The sequence below is a fragment of the Saccoglossus kowalevskii genome, chromosome 6, assembly GCF_978046115.1.
Source record: "Saccoglossus kowalevskii chromosome 6, keSacKowa6.1, whole genome shotgun sequence".
NCBI classification, from domain to species: Eukaryota; Metazoa; Hemichordata; class Enteropneusta; family Harrimaniidae; genus Saccoglossus; species Saccoglossus kowalevskii.
This window is the reverse complement of record NC_140646.1, coordinates 36,370,478-36,384,075: the sequence shown is the minus strand read 5'-3', so window position 1 is coordinate 36,384,075 and position 13,598 is coordinate 36,370,478. Positions and strand designations below refer to the sequence as shown.

At 32.7% G+C, this 13,598-nt stretch overlaps 2 protein-coding genes across 2 annotated transcripts in view; one reads left to right on the top strand and one right to left on the bottom strand.

The window, feature by feature from the left end:
* Window positions 1-900: 900 nt before the first annotated feature.
* Window positions 901-9,391, bottom strand: LOC100368583 (2,4-dienoyl-CoA reductase [(3E)-enoyl-CoA-producing], mitochondrial-like). The gene is made up of 7 exons (XM_078010540.2): window positions 9,315-9,391; window positions 8,086-8,294; window positions 7,379-7,671; window positions 5,662-5,761; window positions 5,080-5,152; window positions 2,166-2,375; window positions 901-1,657 (listed from the first exon to the last, which is right to left on the bottom strand). The coding sequence occupies exons 1-7, from the start codon at window positions 9,372-9,374 to the stop codon at window positions 1,598-1,600; spliced, it is 1,005 nt and encodes a 334-aa protein (XP_077866666.1). The 5' UTR covers window positions 9,375-9,391; the 3' UTR covers window positions 901-1,597.
* LOC146742747 (bolA-like protein 3) overlaps window positions 9,386-13,598 on the top strand; it is a 27,024-nt gene continuing 22,811 nt past the window's right edge. Inside the window, exons 1-2 of the mRNA XM_085500476.1 lie at window positions 9,386-9,568; window positions 11,603-11,714. Coding sequence (XP_085356602.1) covers window positions 9,392-9,568; window positions 11,603-11,714 — 289 coding nt within the window. The 5' untranslated portion in view covers window positions 9,386-9,391. The remainder of the gene's footprint in view (window positions 9,569-11,602; window positions 11,715-13,598) is intronic.

Genomic DNA, 13,598 nt, shown 5'->3' with positions numbered 1-13,598 from the left:
GAATGAGAAAATACAAAGTATATTTCCAATCAATTACTCACTTGGATATTTGTGTGTATTAATCACTGATAAATAAATCTTATTCCTGAGTCTCAATTGATGTCTTAAAAACAACATATTTTAAATAAATCAGTTTGATTGTCCCAGCGCCCGTATTTTAATTTATGAAGCTAATTAAAGGGTTATGTTACAGTGTTATCCAATATTGCGACTGTCTTGTATACATGTGGTCTAAGATTGGAACTAAACAATTCTCTTGACCTGCCCTTTGTTCTATAATATTATTTCCTTTAGTTTGTTGAAATATGAATATGCATTGTCATAATTAATTTTGAATACAGACAAGTTTTACAATTGAAACAGCAGTGAGAATGCAGTTTAACAAAAGTCCTACCAAAATACATCTTTACAAGGGAATTGTTATTCATATTTTATGAAGGGGTTTTACTCACATCACATATTGTGAGCAGAAAATCTGTTTGGGGAGGGGAATATAATTCATACTGGGAGCAGAATAACTACACACATTAGGGACATTAAAGTAGCATATTTTTCTGTGGGGGGGTATAACTCAGGCACATACTGGGGGCAGTATATCTGCATGCAAGAGGGTATAATTTATGGCTCATATTGTTTTCTGGTAAGCTAGTTGATGCATTTTATGAAAATTTATTAAGCCTGAACAGGTATACAAACACGAGTAATTATTTTTTACCAAATGTATACTGTTAAGACAGCTGAATATTGAGTGATCTGTGAGGCATGTCTTATAAACACTACAAACATCTAAGTATGTATCTCTCTGAAATATTATTGATGTAATAAAATATAATAAATCCTCTAGAAAAGTGACTGTATTTCATTATAATTTTGATCAGACTGAAAAAAATTCACTCAATGTGCAACATATAATGATTATATTTATTGCCAAATAAACTTTGTTCCATGATAATTAAACATAATAAACCCGAAACAAAAAAACAATTGTCAAATAAAATCAAAACAGCTTTTAACACTTTAGACAAATCTCAATGCTTAACAGTTCCTCTATGAAGATACTCCTCCTTATGACAATACACCAATAACTGACATATACATGGTGTCATACTTGTATCATCACCTTTTACATATTAATGTTGCCCATTGTGCAAGTTTTAGAAAAATAAAAATTAACCAGTGTGTTTTTTTTTCAAGATGGAAGACACTTTATATTAGTTTTGATCTCAGGGTAATATACCCTTATGCTGTCTGCCATCTAAGTTAATTTCAGAACCATACAGTTTACCAAGATTCTATCACACAAAGCCAATATTGCATTCAAAATATTACATGCATTTTCTGTTTTCTGAATGCCATTTAAAGTTAATTCATTAAGCATAGTTCTATTTTCCATTATAGTGAATTTGAATCAATGCATAAATTAGCTTAATGTTAATTTAGCTAAAGTACCAATAATCTGACTGTAAGAATATACTCTATTTTAATTAGCGACATCTTAATTTAGTGAAATTGTGAATTAGCTAATTAGCTAAAATAACATGCTAGCTAAAAAGACATTTTACAGTATATATAGAGATATGCATTCTTGACATTTAACTCAGGATCCTTTGGTCTTTCTAATCATAGCTTCCATTACATCCCACTCTTCTTTCTTTACCTAAAGAAATGAAAATCATGTCATATTACAGCTTTCTGAGTGTTGATTACAAGATGTTGATCACCATAATGGTAATGGTATTGAACAGATTTTGTTCTGCTCCAGTGACATGTGACAACTGTGGCAGTGCTAATGACAAACAACAAAATAAAGGACAAACAAATGATTTCATAAAATTTGATAAAAAAGACACATCTAACTAATTAGTGCCAGCCATGTTTTAAGCTGTGAGCTTGAAACTCACCCTCATTATCATTATTCGCAGAAGAATTTCACCTGGGCCTTTCTAGATTGATACCTTGCACTCTGGCTGAGTTGCAAAGTGTGGTCAATTTACAAATTGTATTAAAAACACCACCACAAGAAAGTGTGGGTTTACAGATGAAAAAACCCACTGTTTCAGTCAGAGTCAAGTAAATTGCATGTTTCCATATGAATATGTACAAATGCAGTGGTTTACAATTTGCATAGAGACATAAACTTAAGAACTGAACAATGGGTCACTCACAGACATAAGTGCATTGAACTCTCCTCCTAGATAACACATCTCACCACCATCTATTGTAACAATTTCACCATTCACAAAATTAGAATAATCACTGACAAGATATGCTGCTACATTGGCCACTTCCTCTAATACACCAAGTCTTTTTACAGGCACTCTGTCCACAAACAATTTGCCAAACTTTCCAGTTGGGTCCAGTCTGGAAAATGCACCCTACAATTGAAGAAGAAATGAAGATGTATTACCATAATAAATATATTGTGCTGCACATATTCATGTATATGTGCTTGATTAAATAATTAAGTTAACACTGCCTGATCAATGACTGACAGAGTATTAAAAATGTTGGCATAACAGTTCATGTTATAATTATCAATTTTAAAATATTTACATGTAGTTTTGTTTATAGTAATAAAGTCTGAATATAAACATGTCAGAGATACAAATCCAAAAGCTAATGCTTGATTATGATGATTTTTTAACATTAAAATTATTGACATTCAGTCATCTTGTATCTGGTCGGTTATTTTGAATACATCTGTATATTTATGAAATGTATAACGAATATATACAATTTGAACACAATCAGTCAAAGCATGTCAGAGATATGGCACTAGAACTGCATTAATTAACACAATTGGCTGCCAGTCGGCCATTATAGGTCTGATCTGAAAAACAAAATGATGTGCATCAAGGTCCCATAATGTTCAATGTATGTATCAAGTTTGAACAAAATCCATCTGTAAACAGCTGAGATCCGGTTCCGGATTGCTAGAAATGCTTGATTTGATCATTTTTCTGCCATCTTGAAACAGATTGTGAAACAAATTGGTGTGCATATGTATAATATTATGTATTATGTATGTGTGCAGTTTCAATGTAATTGGTCAAGGGATGTCTAAGATATAGATCTAAACGCGTGGACACACACACTGATGCAAGGACGCACACACAGAGGTCAATCCATAAGTCCTTGTTTTCAGACTGTGTCCGAACGGGAAATAACAAGGCCACTGATCAACTTTCAGTGCTCTTTTTTCTCAAAAATAGTTTCCTTTTTTTTTTGATTAAATATTTAAGTCATAGATTTCCCACAAATAGTATCGTATTAATTCATTTTCAGAGCCAATGTGTGAAACTTCAGTGCTGCTGAACATAAAGAAATATATAGATGGGTAGGTAACCACTGAGCAAAGAAAAGTGTGACTATAATATACCTACATTGTAGGGAGTTAAAAAATCTATCCTTATTAATACCCTGTGTGTATATCCTAAGCACAAATTTGACGTCCCATATATAAATACATAGGGCATAGAATATGTCAGAATACCATAGCCTCACCTGACCTTTGATAGAATTTATTATCATGAGTCATTGTAATGATTTGAGGCTATGACGTTTAGTTTAGTTATTTGCATAATGATATTGATACATTGTCATGGAACATCTCGTGAGTATTTAGACTCAGTTCCACGCCTAGCAGTTGAGCAATAAACATCTTGGCTACAAGTGCTCCTCTCCAGGACGTTATTCTCCTCCCGGATTTGGTGACCAATACTTACTTGGTTCACTCTACCTTGAGAAGTCTGTTCTCAGTTTACAGTCATTCGGTGGTTCATATGACCATATTTTCACAAGCCAAGCGAGTTACACTGCATCACAAGTGAAAACAACTTTTATACAAAGATTAGGTGAGGCCATTCTGTTATTATTACATAATCTGTTCCCAAACATTACAAAGATTGCAAGGATAACCATTTCATCCAAGATGAGTGTGAGTGCGTGAGGGCAGTAACCTAATTAAAATTTGGTTTGCAAGAAAAATGCTGACTGGCAAACACAGCAAAATAAAATTCAAGAGTTTCTCATTATAAAAACAAACAAACATATTCTATGGACATTTATTGTGACACACGACTTCTCCATATTTTTAAAATAGAAAACAAAGAATAAATGCGGCAACAAAACCTTAACCATGACTCGTCATGATCCAGAGCACAGTCAGCTGGTAATCAAACAAATATATACTTGAATGCTTAACTCAAATCTATAAGAAAGTCTCATTCTTATATTTAAGTTGTATTTAATATGGCAACCCCCTCCCTATATAGTAAATATTGGTAAATTTTTAAAATTCTTGCATTTATTTGATTACACTTGTAAGTCAGCTGACTGTGATCAAGAGAGTATCATTGCTGTGGTGATTTTCAAAAATTTTTCTTCGCTTGTGATGTGGGTTTTTGATGCATTTGATGAGACTTTCATTTGATGTTCTAATTCATAAGAAAACAAATAAATATTAAATTTTAACAGAAACATATTACCCCTCCATTGTATACTTCCTAGACTGTCAAAGCACTTTGTTTTCAGAATTTGCTATGAAAATACTGAGAATTACTAAATGTGACTAATTTGCATACTTATTTCATTGCTTGTGGGTGTGTTATTATTCAACTTACACAACCATAATTTGGCATAACAGAGTCACTGTTAAGTTAATTAATACACAAAACTGAAATTAGTTACTTCGAATCAGAAAATGAAACTACTGTAGTTTTTAAAGTTTGACTGCGATCAATCTGAATGTATGTCAAAGAAACGACTCTAGGACGGCATTTGCATTTTGAATTTGATCTGAAAAAAACATCATGGTCCTGTTATGTATGTATGCATGCATGTTCAATGTATGTACCAAGATGAATATTAGCTGTCTTATATGTATAACCAAGATCTGGGATCGGAATGGCAGAAATCTTGATTTTGATGAATTTTAAGCATAAAATGGCTACTATTTGGCCATCTTGAATCAGATTGTCAAACAAATATATGACATTATGTGACACGATTTATCTATAAATTGTGAATGTGATTGGACGAGGCATGTCAAATTTATCTGGAACATGGGCATTTGCATACCTTCGTTTTGAATACGCCAGGTGCAATAACATTGAATCTCATCCCATATTTGGACCATTCCACCGCCAAAGACCTGTAAATAAAAAGGTTTATACTCACTCAGTAAATAAAAAGGTTTTATTGCTATTGAACAGGATTAACAGGATATAGTTCACAGGTTGATGTTGTTTTTTCATCTTGTTTTCGAGAAATGACGACATAAACAAAACACAATTTTGATTGATATTGTATCCAAATCAAGAGATAATCTTCAAGCTTTTAAACAAATTTCTACACAGTTTGACCAGAGATAGTCACTGGTAAATCACTAAAAAACAAAACAGTAAATATTGACATAAACATAATAGTTGAAATGATAGTTCACAGGTTGATGTTGTTTTTTCATCTTGTTTTCGAGAAATGACGACATAAACAAAACACAATTTTGATTGATATTGTATCCAAATCAAGAGATAATCTTCAAGCTTTTAAACAAATTTCTACACAGTTTGACCAGAGATAGTCACTGGTAAATCACTAAAAAACAAAACAGTAAATATTGACATAAACATAATAGTTGAAATGATAAAACACAAAACTCACTTTGATAATGCTTCTACACCAGATTTAGCTGCAGCACTAGGCACTACAAAAGCAGATCCATGGTTGCAATAGATTGTACTTATTGCAAGAAAATTAGCTCCTGACAAAGAAAACAACACTAACAAATACACATGTTGTAGCTGCTTAGGTTCATTTTGTGGTAAACTGTAAATAGTTAAACATATTGGAATGTTGTGAGAGTCTCTGCGACTCCTTTGTTTAATTAATTAGAGAAACACAATGAATATTTCACTGCTAAGCAATTTTCAGATTTTTGAGGATATCTCTCACCCTGTGCAATCTTTAGGAGGACAGGTAATATTTTTGAGTGAGTACTAGAGACAAAACATCACCTGGCACAATCTTTTAGTGCATTTTTGTTATCGCTATTTCAATCCATTACATCCTAAATACAATAGTCAAGACAGGAGTTTGATTTTGTTGGTAAATGAACATATAGAACAAATTTAAAATGAAACAAACACAAATAGTTTGTTTTAGGAGAAAAAGTTCACAGTAGTGTAATCCCGTCATGCTATTTCCCAAGCAAATAACTTAGAGGTAACCAATTTATTACATTATTTTATTTCAAAGTAACACATACATTTAACTACTGAATTGAACACATGTTATCAACTTTTTGGTTTTATTCTCCAAAAGCTAATAACATGCAAAATTTACATTTTTTTAATTCCCTAATAATTTGTGAAAACCTTGCATACCCGTGTTATAACTACAATAATTTCACTAGAAGTAACCAAATAAATTTTAGATATGGAGAACTTTCTACTGTACAAACCAATAGTAAATTGGCTCAAGAATCACCATTTTGGTTTAACAATAAATAAATTCAAAAATGGTACCTTAAAATGACAAGTTGTCTGGAGAGCAATTCAAAATTTTGTGTATTTAACTTGACACAGTGTGACGACTGTGGCCTTCTTAGTTCAGTATCTTGTCAGTCAGAAAATTATAAGAATAATTACTTTTAGTGATAGACATGCACTCTCACCACCATTATTTAGAAAACTGGGAATTTTGGATATATTCAAACAACACAAATTACATCTAGCCATATTTGTCCACGATGTTATTAATAACAGGTTGCCATACATATTCCAAGATTACTACCCCCCATTTGTCATTCACATAGTACCAGACAAAATCAAAGAAATTATGTTAAAATCCCCCAAATTAAACATAAAGCGGGGGAGTTCACCACTAAGTATGCAAGAGCAAAACTGTGGAATAGCAATCCAACTCATATCAGGAATATACCATTGGTAGGATTACTTTTACAAAGGAATACAAAAATTTCCTACAAGCTAGTTACACATAATTTCCAACTTAAAAATTATAAAAAATAATATTCTATTAAATTGCATTCCTTACACTTTCAAGTTTTTTTTTGACTGTCGCACTACTATTCTTATTTTCTATTTATGTTAAAAAGTGATCATAACGCCCAGTTAATAATTTGTAATCTGTGATTTACGGCACAGGGGCTGGACTCGATTAGTTGCTCATCGCAACTACATGTATTTTCGACCTCTATTCAATTTGTATATTTTTGTTTATATATATTTTGTATGTTGTTAAGACTTACTTTTTTTGCTTTTTTGGAATAAACATCCATTGATCATTAAGTTGTTGACTGTATCACCTCATACATAAACTATGTTAAAGTTATAAAGATTCATTCATCATTTGAACTGACCTTGCTTTGCTTCAATGAGTCTCTTGCCAATATCCAGTGTAACATATGCTGTACCATTGAGCACAATATCAACAATTGTTTTCCAGGCATTTGGTGAAAGTCTTTCAAATGGAGCAACAAAATTACCAGCTGCATTGTTAATAACTATATTGGGAAGACCAGCTTTCTCTACACATTCATCGACAGCGTCTTTCACTGAAGTATGGTCTCTAACATCACATTTGATGGCATGTACTTTTTTACCAGTCTCTTGGTTGATTTCCTTAGCTGTTTCTTGTAATACATCCAAGCTCCTTGTATGTACAAAATAGTAAAAACAAATATTACTACCATGCATTCAAATGCACACATGTTAAAAAATGTACGAGTAATATGAGGTTATTACAAGGATACCTCAAAGTATGCATGAAGACAGTACAGATTATACATCGCTTTCTTCCAAGGATACATCATCGGAATGCCAAAATCCAAAATGTTTAGAACCGAATCAGCGAACTTCTTAGTGTGAAGTCAGGTCAAACCCTTGTGGCAGCCATGTTTGTTTTTATTATAATTCATTCCATATTTCTTATAATGGTAGGATGAAAATACCCTGTAAAATACCGCAAATTTACGGCACGCTGTAACTTATGGCGTTATGGTGACAGATGTATAAAATGTATTAATGCACTTGTAATAGAGCAAATAATATTCATTAATGTAGTTACCTGCTAGTAATCACACACTCTGCACCCAAAGCAGACAACATCTTTGTCATTCCTTTTCCTAGACCAGTACCACCACCAGTAATGAAGGCTATCTTTCCATCAAATGTTCCAGCAGGAAGCATGGGATCTGTTCGTGCTTTGTAGAATTTAGAAACATCATTTCGCAGTACACAAGTTGTAGAGACACCTCTCACAATCTGACAATTACTCTGAAGAAAAGCAAGGGAGTAGAATTATTTGAAATCATACTGTCTATATACATTTTTTCATTTTGAGATTTGTATGGCCTTGACTTGAAGTCAGGATCTGATTCACTGACAGGATGAAATTCACTTTCAATTACATCATTCTGGTGCAAAGTGTGTACCAGGTAGTTATTATCACACAGACTTGCAAAACGTGCAGCGATATTTGCATGCCATTGCATATATGTTAAAATGCACATGTGCTAAGTGTTGAATTGTGGGTAGAGGTGTGCCACCATAAGTTGACAAGCTGTTTACGATAGTTTGTTTTAGGTTATGAAGAATTTGTTAGATAGCCAACTTGCGACCAGATATATTTTTTTTAATTGCTATTGATTAAATCAACATGTCTATCAAAATTATCACAATTTATAGTCCAGGCAGTATTCAAGTATGAATGAATCAGAATTATACAAATGCTTATAAATGTCTTACTTGTTTGAAAATTGTGCCTCACATTTACATCATACAAATGTAATTGACCACAGGTGCAATATCAGCATGTGATGGAAACAGAATCCTGTTACTAAACATTCAAACAGTGCGAAACATTCTTGTGACATTTAAGCTGTTTTGTAACCAAATCATTATTATCATGTACATGTATATGCCAAAAAAGGAATGTCAAATTCTACTCTATTCTATTCTGTAAACACCACAGTACCTCTTTCATCGCTGAGAGAGATTACACGAAACAGCTCGAACCCACGGATAGATCGATCTACAGCAAATGATCACTGGTATTCCAAAGTGAACTTGGTGAGCAGACGACAAAAGTGGAGCAGACGACATTACAGTTTACATTTAGATTTATCCAACGTCAAAAACGATATGTTTTGTTGTTGTTTCATGAATCTTTGGTCCTAGGTTTGAAGTATGTTTTGACATTTACGTAACGCAGAGATATAGACGAATTATAACTCATGCCGATGAAATGACTTAACTCTCAAAATTATCAGCGGGTTTCATTTGTGTTTTACTTACTTTAGTTGTCAATGTCAAGAAAGTTCGAGTCGACAGCGGAACAGCAGCACGGTACGCCATATTGTTTTGTTCTGCGCATGTGTGTGAGAATCAGCTGTTACTTCCAACCTTTCAACTTCAGACACGCGTTTTTCCATTTGTTGTCACGGGGTTTTGACGGAGCTCGTTGTCGGGAGTATTGGACTATTTTGCATGAATTGAACTACCGTGGATTTATTATTAATATGCTCCGAACTGTTCTTTCTAGGAAGCTGGTAAGTTTTTCCGCCACAGCGAGTTCCGAAAATGTTAAATAATTGCAATTTTGCTGAAATCCTTCATTCGTGCAGACATATCTGGGACACGGGCACCTTTTCAATAAATATCATAGTGTGAACCAATCTGAACACACTCACTAACTAATTGATAAATTCAATAACTGTTTCCCAGTTATGAGGGCCATACTTGCTACTTGTTTTTTGTTTGTATATTCAGTTTATAGTTTTTTGTTGGCGTTTCATTTTATTTTATTACATGTTTCTGTTACTAACTTCAATTTAGTCTGTTTTTGGTTGTCCTTTAAACTATTAGTCCTTGTAATTTGATTAATTTTTATCTGTAATTTTCTTTTGTAACTTTTAACCTTCTTCAGCAGGTTGTTATGAGTTAATAAAATACTATATAATCATGGCAATGTAAATAGAATAGATTATGGTATGTCACACACAGTAGGTGAATTTATTTAGTGCAAGCAGAGATACAGCGAATGAATTTTAACAGTGATCCTGGACTTATCACAATGGAAAATATTATAAGTATTATGAACTTAAATATTGCAAACGATTATGCCACATTAAGATAGGTAAAGATTTCATAATAAAGATTTCATAATAATTAAGTGACAGTAAGGTGTAGGTAGGATTGGATAAAACATTGTAGCCACATCTAATCAAATTGGAGATTAAGAACTTTACATTATACTATAAAAAAAAGTTGAGTAATGAGGAGTTAAAGCAAAGATGCTTCTTTTCTAGTGTCTTTGGTTAAAGTGGGGGGGGGGGGTAACAAACAAATTAAGCCTGGAACTTACACCAGATTCATATCTAAGAAAAAGAAACCTGAGAATATCTAAACTCTTTAACAAATTTAAGTTAGCACAGCTTAAGCAAGATCATATACTCTAATCGAGCATACAAGAAAAGTTAAACTGTTTCATTCACCACCAGACTTTCTCGTCCAAACTTTTTTTTGCACTTTTTTCTTGTATTCTTAAATGTTTCAGGAAATGAACCACAATTTTGGAACCTTACTGAGTATTATGTATTGAATATGTGAAAAGATGTTTCACATGGCAGGGATACAATGTTGAATTATGTAGAAAAGTAACTAACATTATTAAGCAATTCTTCACTCATACAGTACAACCAAGAAAGTCATGTGTAATTCTCAACAATCGATAGAACTAATCTTCTGTAATTAGTTGTATCTTCATACATGTGTTTTGGTGCTCCTAATTGATTCATTCCTGTATGTATGAGCCCCTGATATCATTTAAAAGGATTGCAACAAAAAAGTAAAATTAGAGCATATTATATCATTATTTGACATACCGGTATTACAGATACCAAGGTAGTGTACATGATTACATACTGTAGAATACTTTATTTTCGCATGGAATTAATTTTCGCTATTTTTGCTGAAGGAATGATTCAGTGAAAAAAAATTCCAGCGAATGTACCTTTTTTCCTATATTCTACATTAAACTTGTCAAAAATCAGTGAATATAAATTCATACAAAGCATCAAAAATTTTCAGTGAAAATTAATTCCAGCTTAAATAAAGTATTTTACAGAAATACACTGTAACTTTGCGTGGTTAGACTAACATGAGCTGACTACCATGTACATTGTAGCCTTGTATTGAACTGTGATGTGTGGCTGCAGAACAGGGTCAGTTATTAGCCAAAGACTGAAAATGGAATGTGGCCGTCATTCTAATGTCAATCTGTGAACACTGTGATGGAAATCATCTTAAAGATAAACAACATCTTGTTATAATTCTGTATTAAACATGAAGGAAAGAAATTGTTTTTAGATGCTGAAAAAATCAATAATATTATTTATTCTATTCTAAATAAATTAGAATGTCTAATGTTGAAACTAATGCCCATGTTGGTTGATACAAAATTTATGTTTGAAATAAAATTGATAAAAATATTGCTGGGAATCTGCATGTCTTTTTTACATTACATTATCTTGATTTTATTTAAATTAATTTTTCCTGCATAATTTGTTGTTCTATTTCACTAGGTTTTTCTCAAGAGGCTATTTTCATCACAGACAGAAGGTGAAAAAAAAATCTCAGAAATTTTAAAGCAAAGATTTCCCACAGCAGAAGCAGTTCAAGTTACTGATGTTTCTGGTAAAAATTTTAATCTAATTGTCATAGTATAAGCACGGTTACTAGAAGAACGGTTCAGAAACTCTATTGTTAAATATGCTAATTATCCATTGACTTCACTGATCCGTGTCCAACAACTATGACGTTATTGCTAATATTGCTAGCGCCGTTCGTTTTCTATGCGAGTAAATTGAAGAAATAGAGCTCATTAAGCCGAAAGATCAATGTGTAAGCGTCACCAACTTCTGTGCAAATGTTGTGTGATACTCGGGGTTTTGTTGTTCTCGAAAAAATGAAAATATAGATTGTTTGTTTTGTTGACAGATTTGCCATCCGTGAATCGAAATAGTTATGTTATTCGTAAGACCAGACTTTTATTATCCCTTGTTTCGCGAATCCACCGAATGAACAGGAGCTGAAAATGAAATAAAAATAAAATTTTATTTCAGCGTGATTTGTAATGCAAAAAATTGCTAAAAAAAATTATTTTTATCTTCCATTTTTTTTTCCACCTGCACATAACAAACCCAAGTTGCATTTTCGAGTATCATGATCAAAGTACCGAAGTCTCACGCAGATGAGAATAACATTTTATTTCATTTCTTCTCTTCGATCAATGATCTCACTTATAATTCTTTGAGAATCACACAAATCTAATGGGGAAAAAAAGAATTAATTTTATTTTTTTTCCGCCCTCCTCAAAAAAATTGCCTTATAAAAAATCGAGAAACAAGGAATAAAAAAAGTCTGGCCTAACCCAACATTAAAACACCCAAACAATAACATAGTAACGAATACTAACATTTTAGAACAATTCCAGACAGAGTTTTTTTGGTACAAATGACATGGTCAAGTTTCAATTGTAACTTTATACAATAATGCTTTTTGTTGAGGTAGTGACGTTAGCCATTTTGTCTGTCTTTGTCGTAACAGTTCGGAAAAATCGGATTAAATTATATATTAGTACAACCAGAGGTACATTACTTGGGGTTTGCAACGCAAGTCTCATCTTGTAGACAGCGAGACGGATGATACTACCTTCTGACATGACATATGTGGTTTGTAATAAAACAATAAAACATGTATTACCACATTCATAGTGAAAAAATGTAATACATCGAAAATGTACAGAAAATATAGTTATTGTAATCCGTAATATCGTGGGCAGCTATTTTGATCCACCTGGACATCTCGGTATCCTAGTTACATGTACCTCGGGCATGCGCATTCGCAATTTTCTGAGTTAGAACGCTTATGTGAGAGCGAGATTGTAACGGGATCTTGGTATCATGTCACCGTAGTTGCAAACCCCAAGTAATGTAACCCTGGTATCTCATTGTTAAATTAATATTTATAGTTTACATTGTTATCATTTCTGTCGATTCAGTAGATTTGCGTCTGCTGATGTCCAACATGGCGACGAAGATTTGTACACCAAAAATTCATCTCTGAACATTTCATAAGTTTATTTTGTACATTGAATTATAATCTGCAAGTCTTTTATGAGAACTCTATGATAGTTTAAACAATGTTACTGGTAGTTTCATTTTATCTCAGTTTGCAGACATTTTACTCCCAGATAGCAATGTCAGCCATCTTTTTTTTCCTGACCGCTGCCAGTGGCAGTGTAAGTGACAGTTGTATGGTGTCATAGTGCAGTTTTAATCTGAATATATATATATTTTTATTTCAGTGTTCATATTCCTACTAAATCCTGACAATGCTGTATAATATTTGTTACAAAAAAAACATTACAGAAAACCCCAATCATCTTCGAACGAATATGTAATTATATGAAAATTATGATCAATGCAACGCCGGCTATATGCTAATTCCCTTTGTTTTAAATGTTTATAAACGAGAGAGTTTCCTAACCATTCTTCTTGTAACCGTGGTATAACTTGT

Excerpts from the sequence above, each read along its gene's own strand:
- LOC100368583 (XM_078010540.2), bottom strand. The coding sequence starts at position 9,374 with ATGGCGTACCGTGCTGCTGTTCCGCTGTCGACTCGAACTTTCTTGACA. Across the intron at positions 5,762-7,378 it reads ACTCATTGAAGCAAAGCAAG|GAGCTAATTTTCTTGCAATA; the intron begins GTCAGTTCAAAT and ends TTTCTTTGTCAG. Across the intron at positions 1,658-2,165 it reads AGTTCAATGCACTTATGTCT|GTAAAGAAAGAAGAGTGGGA; the intron begins GTGAGTGACCCA and ends TCATTTCTTTAG.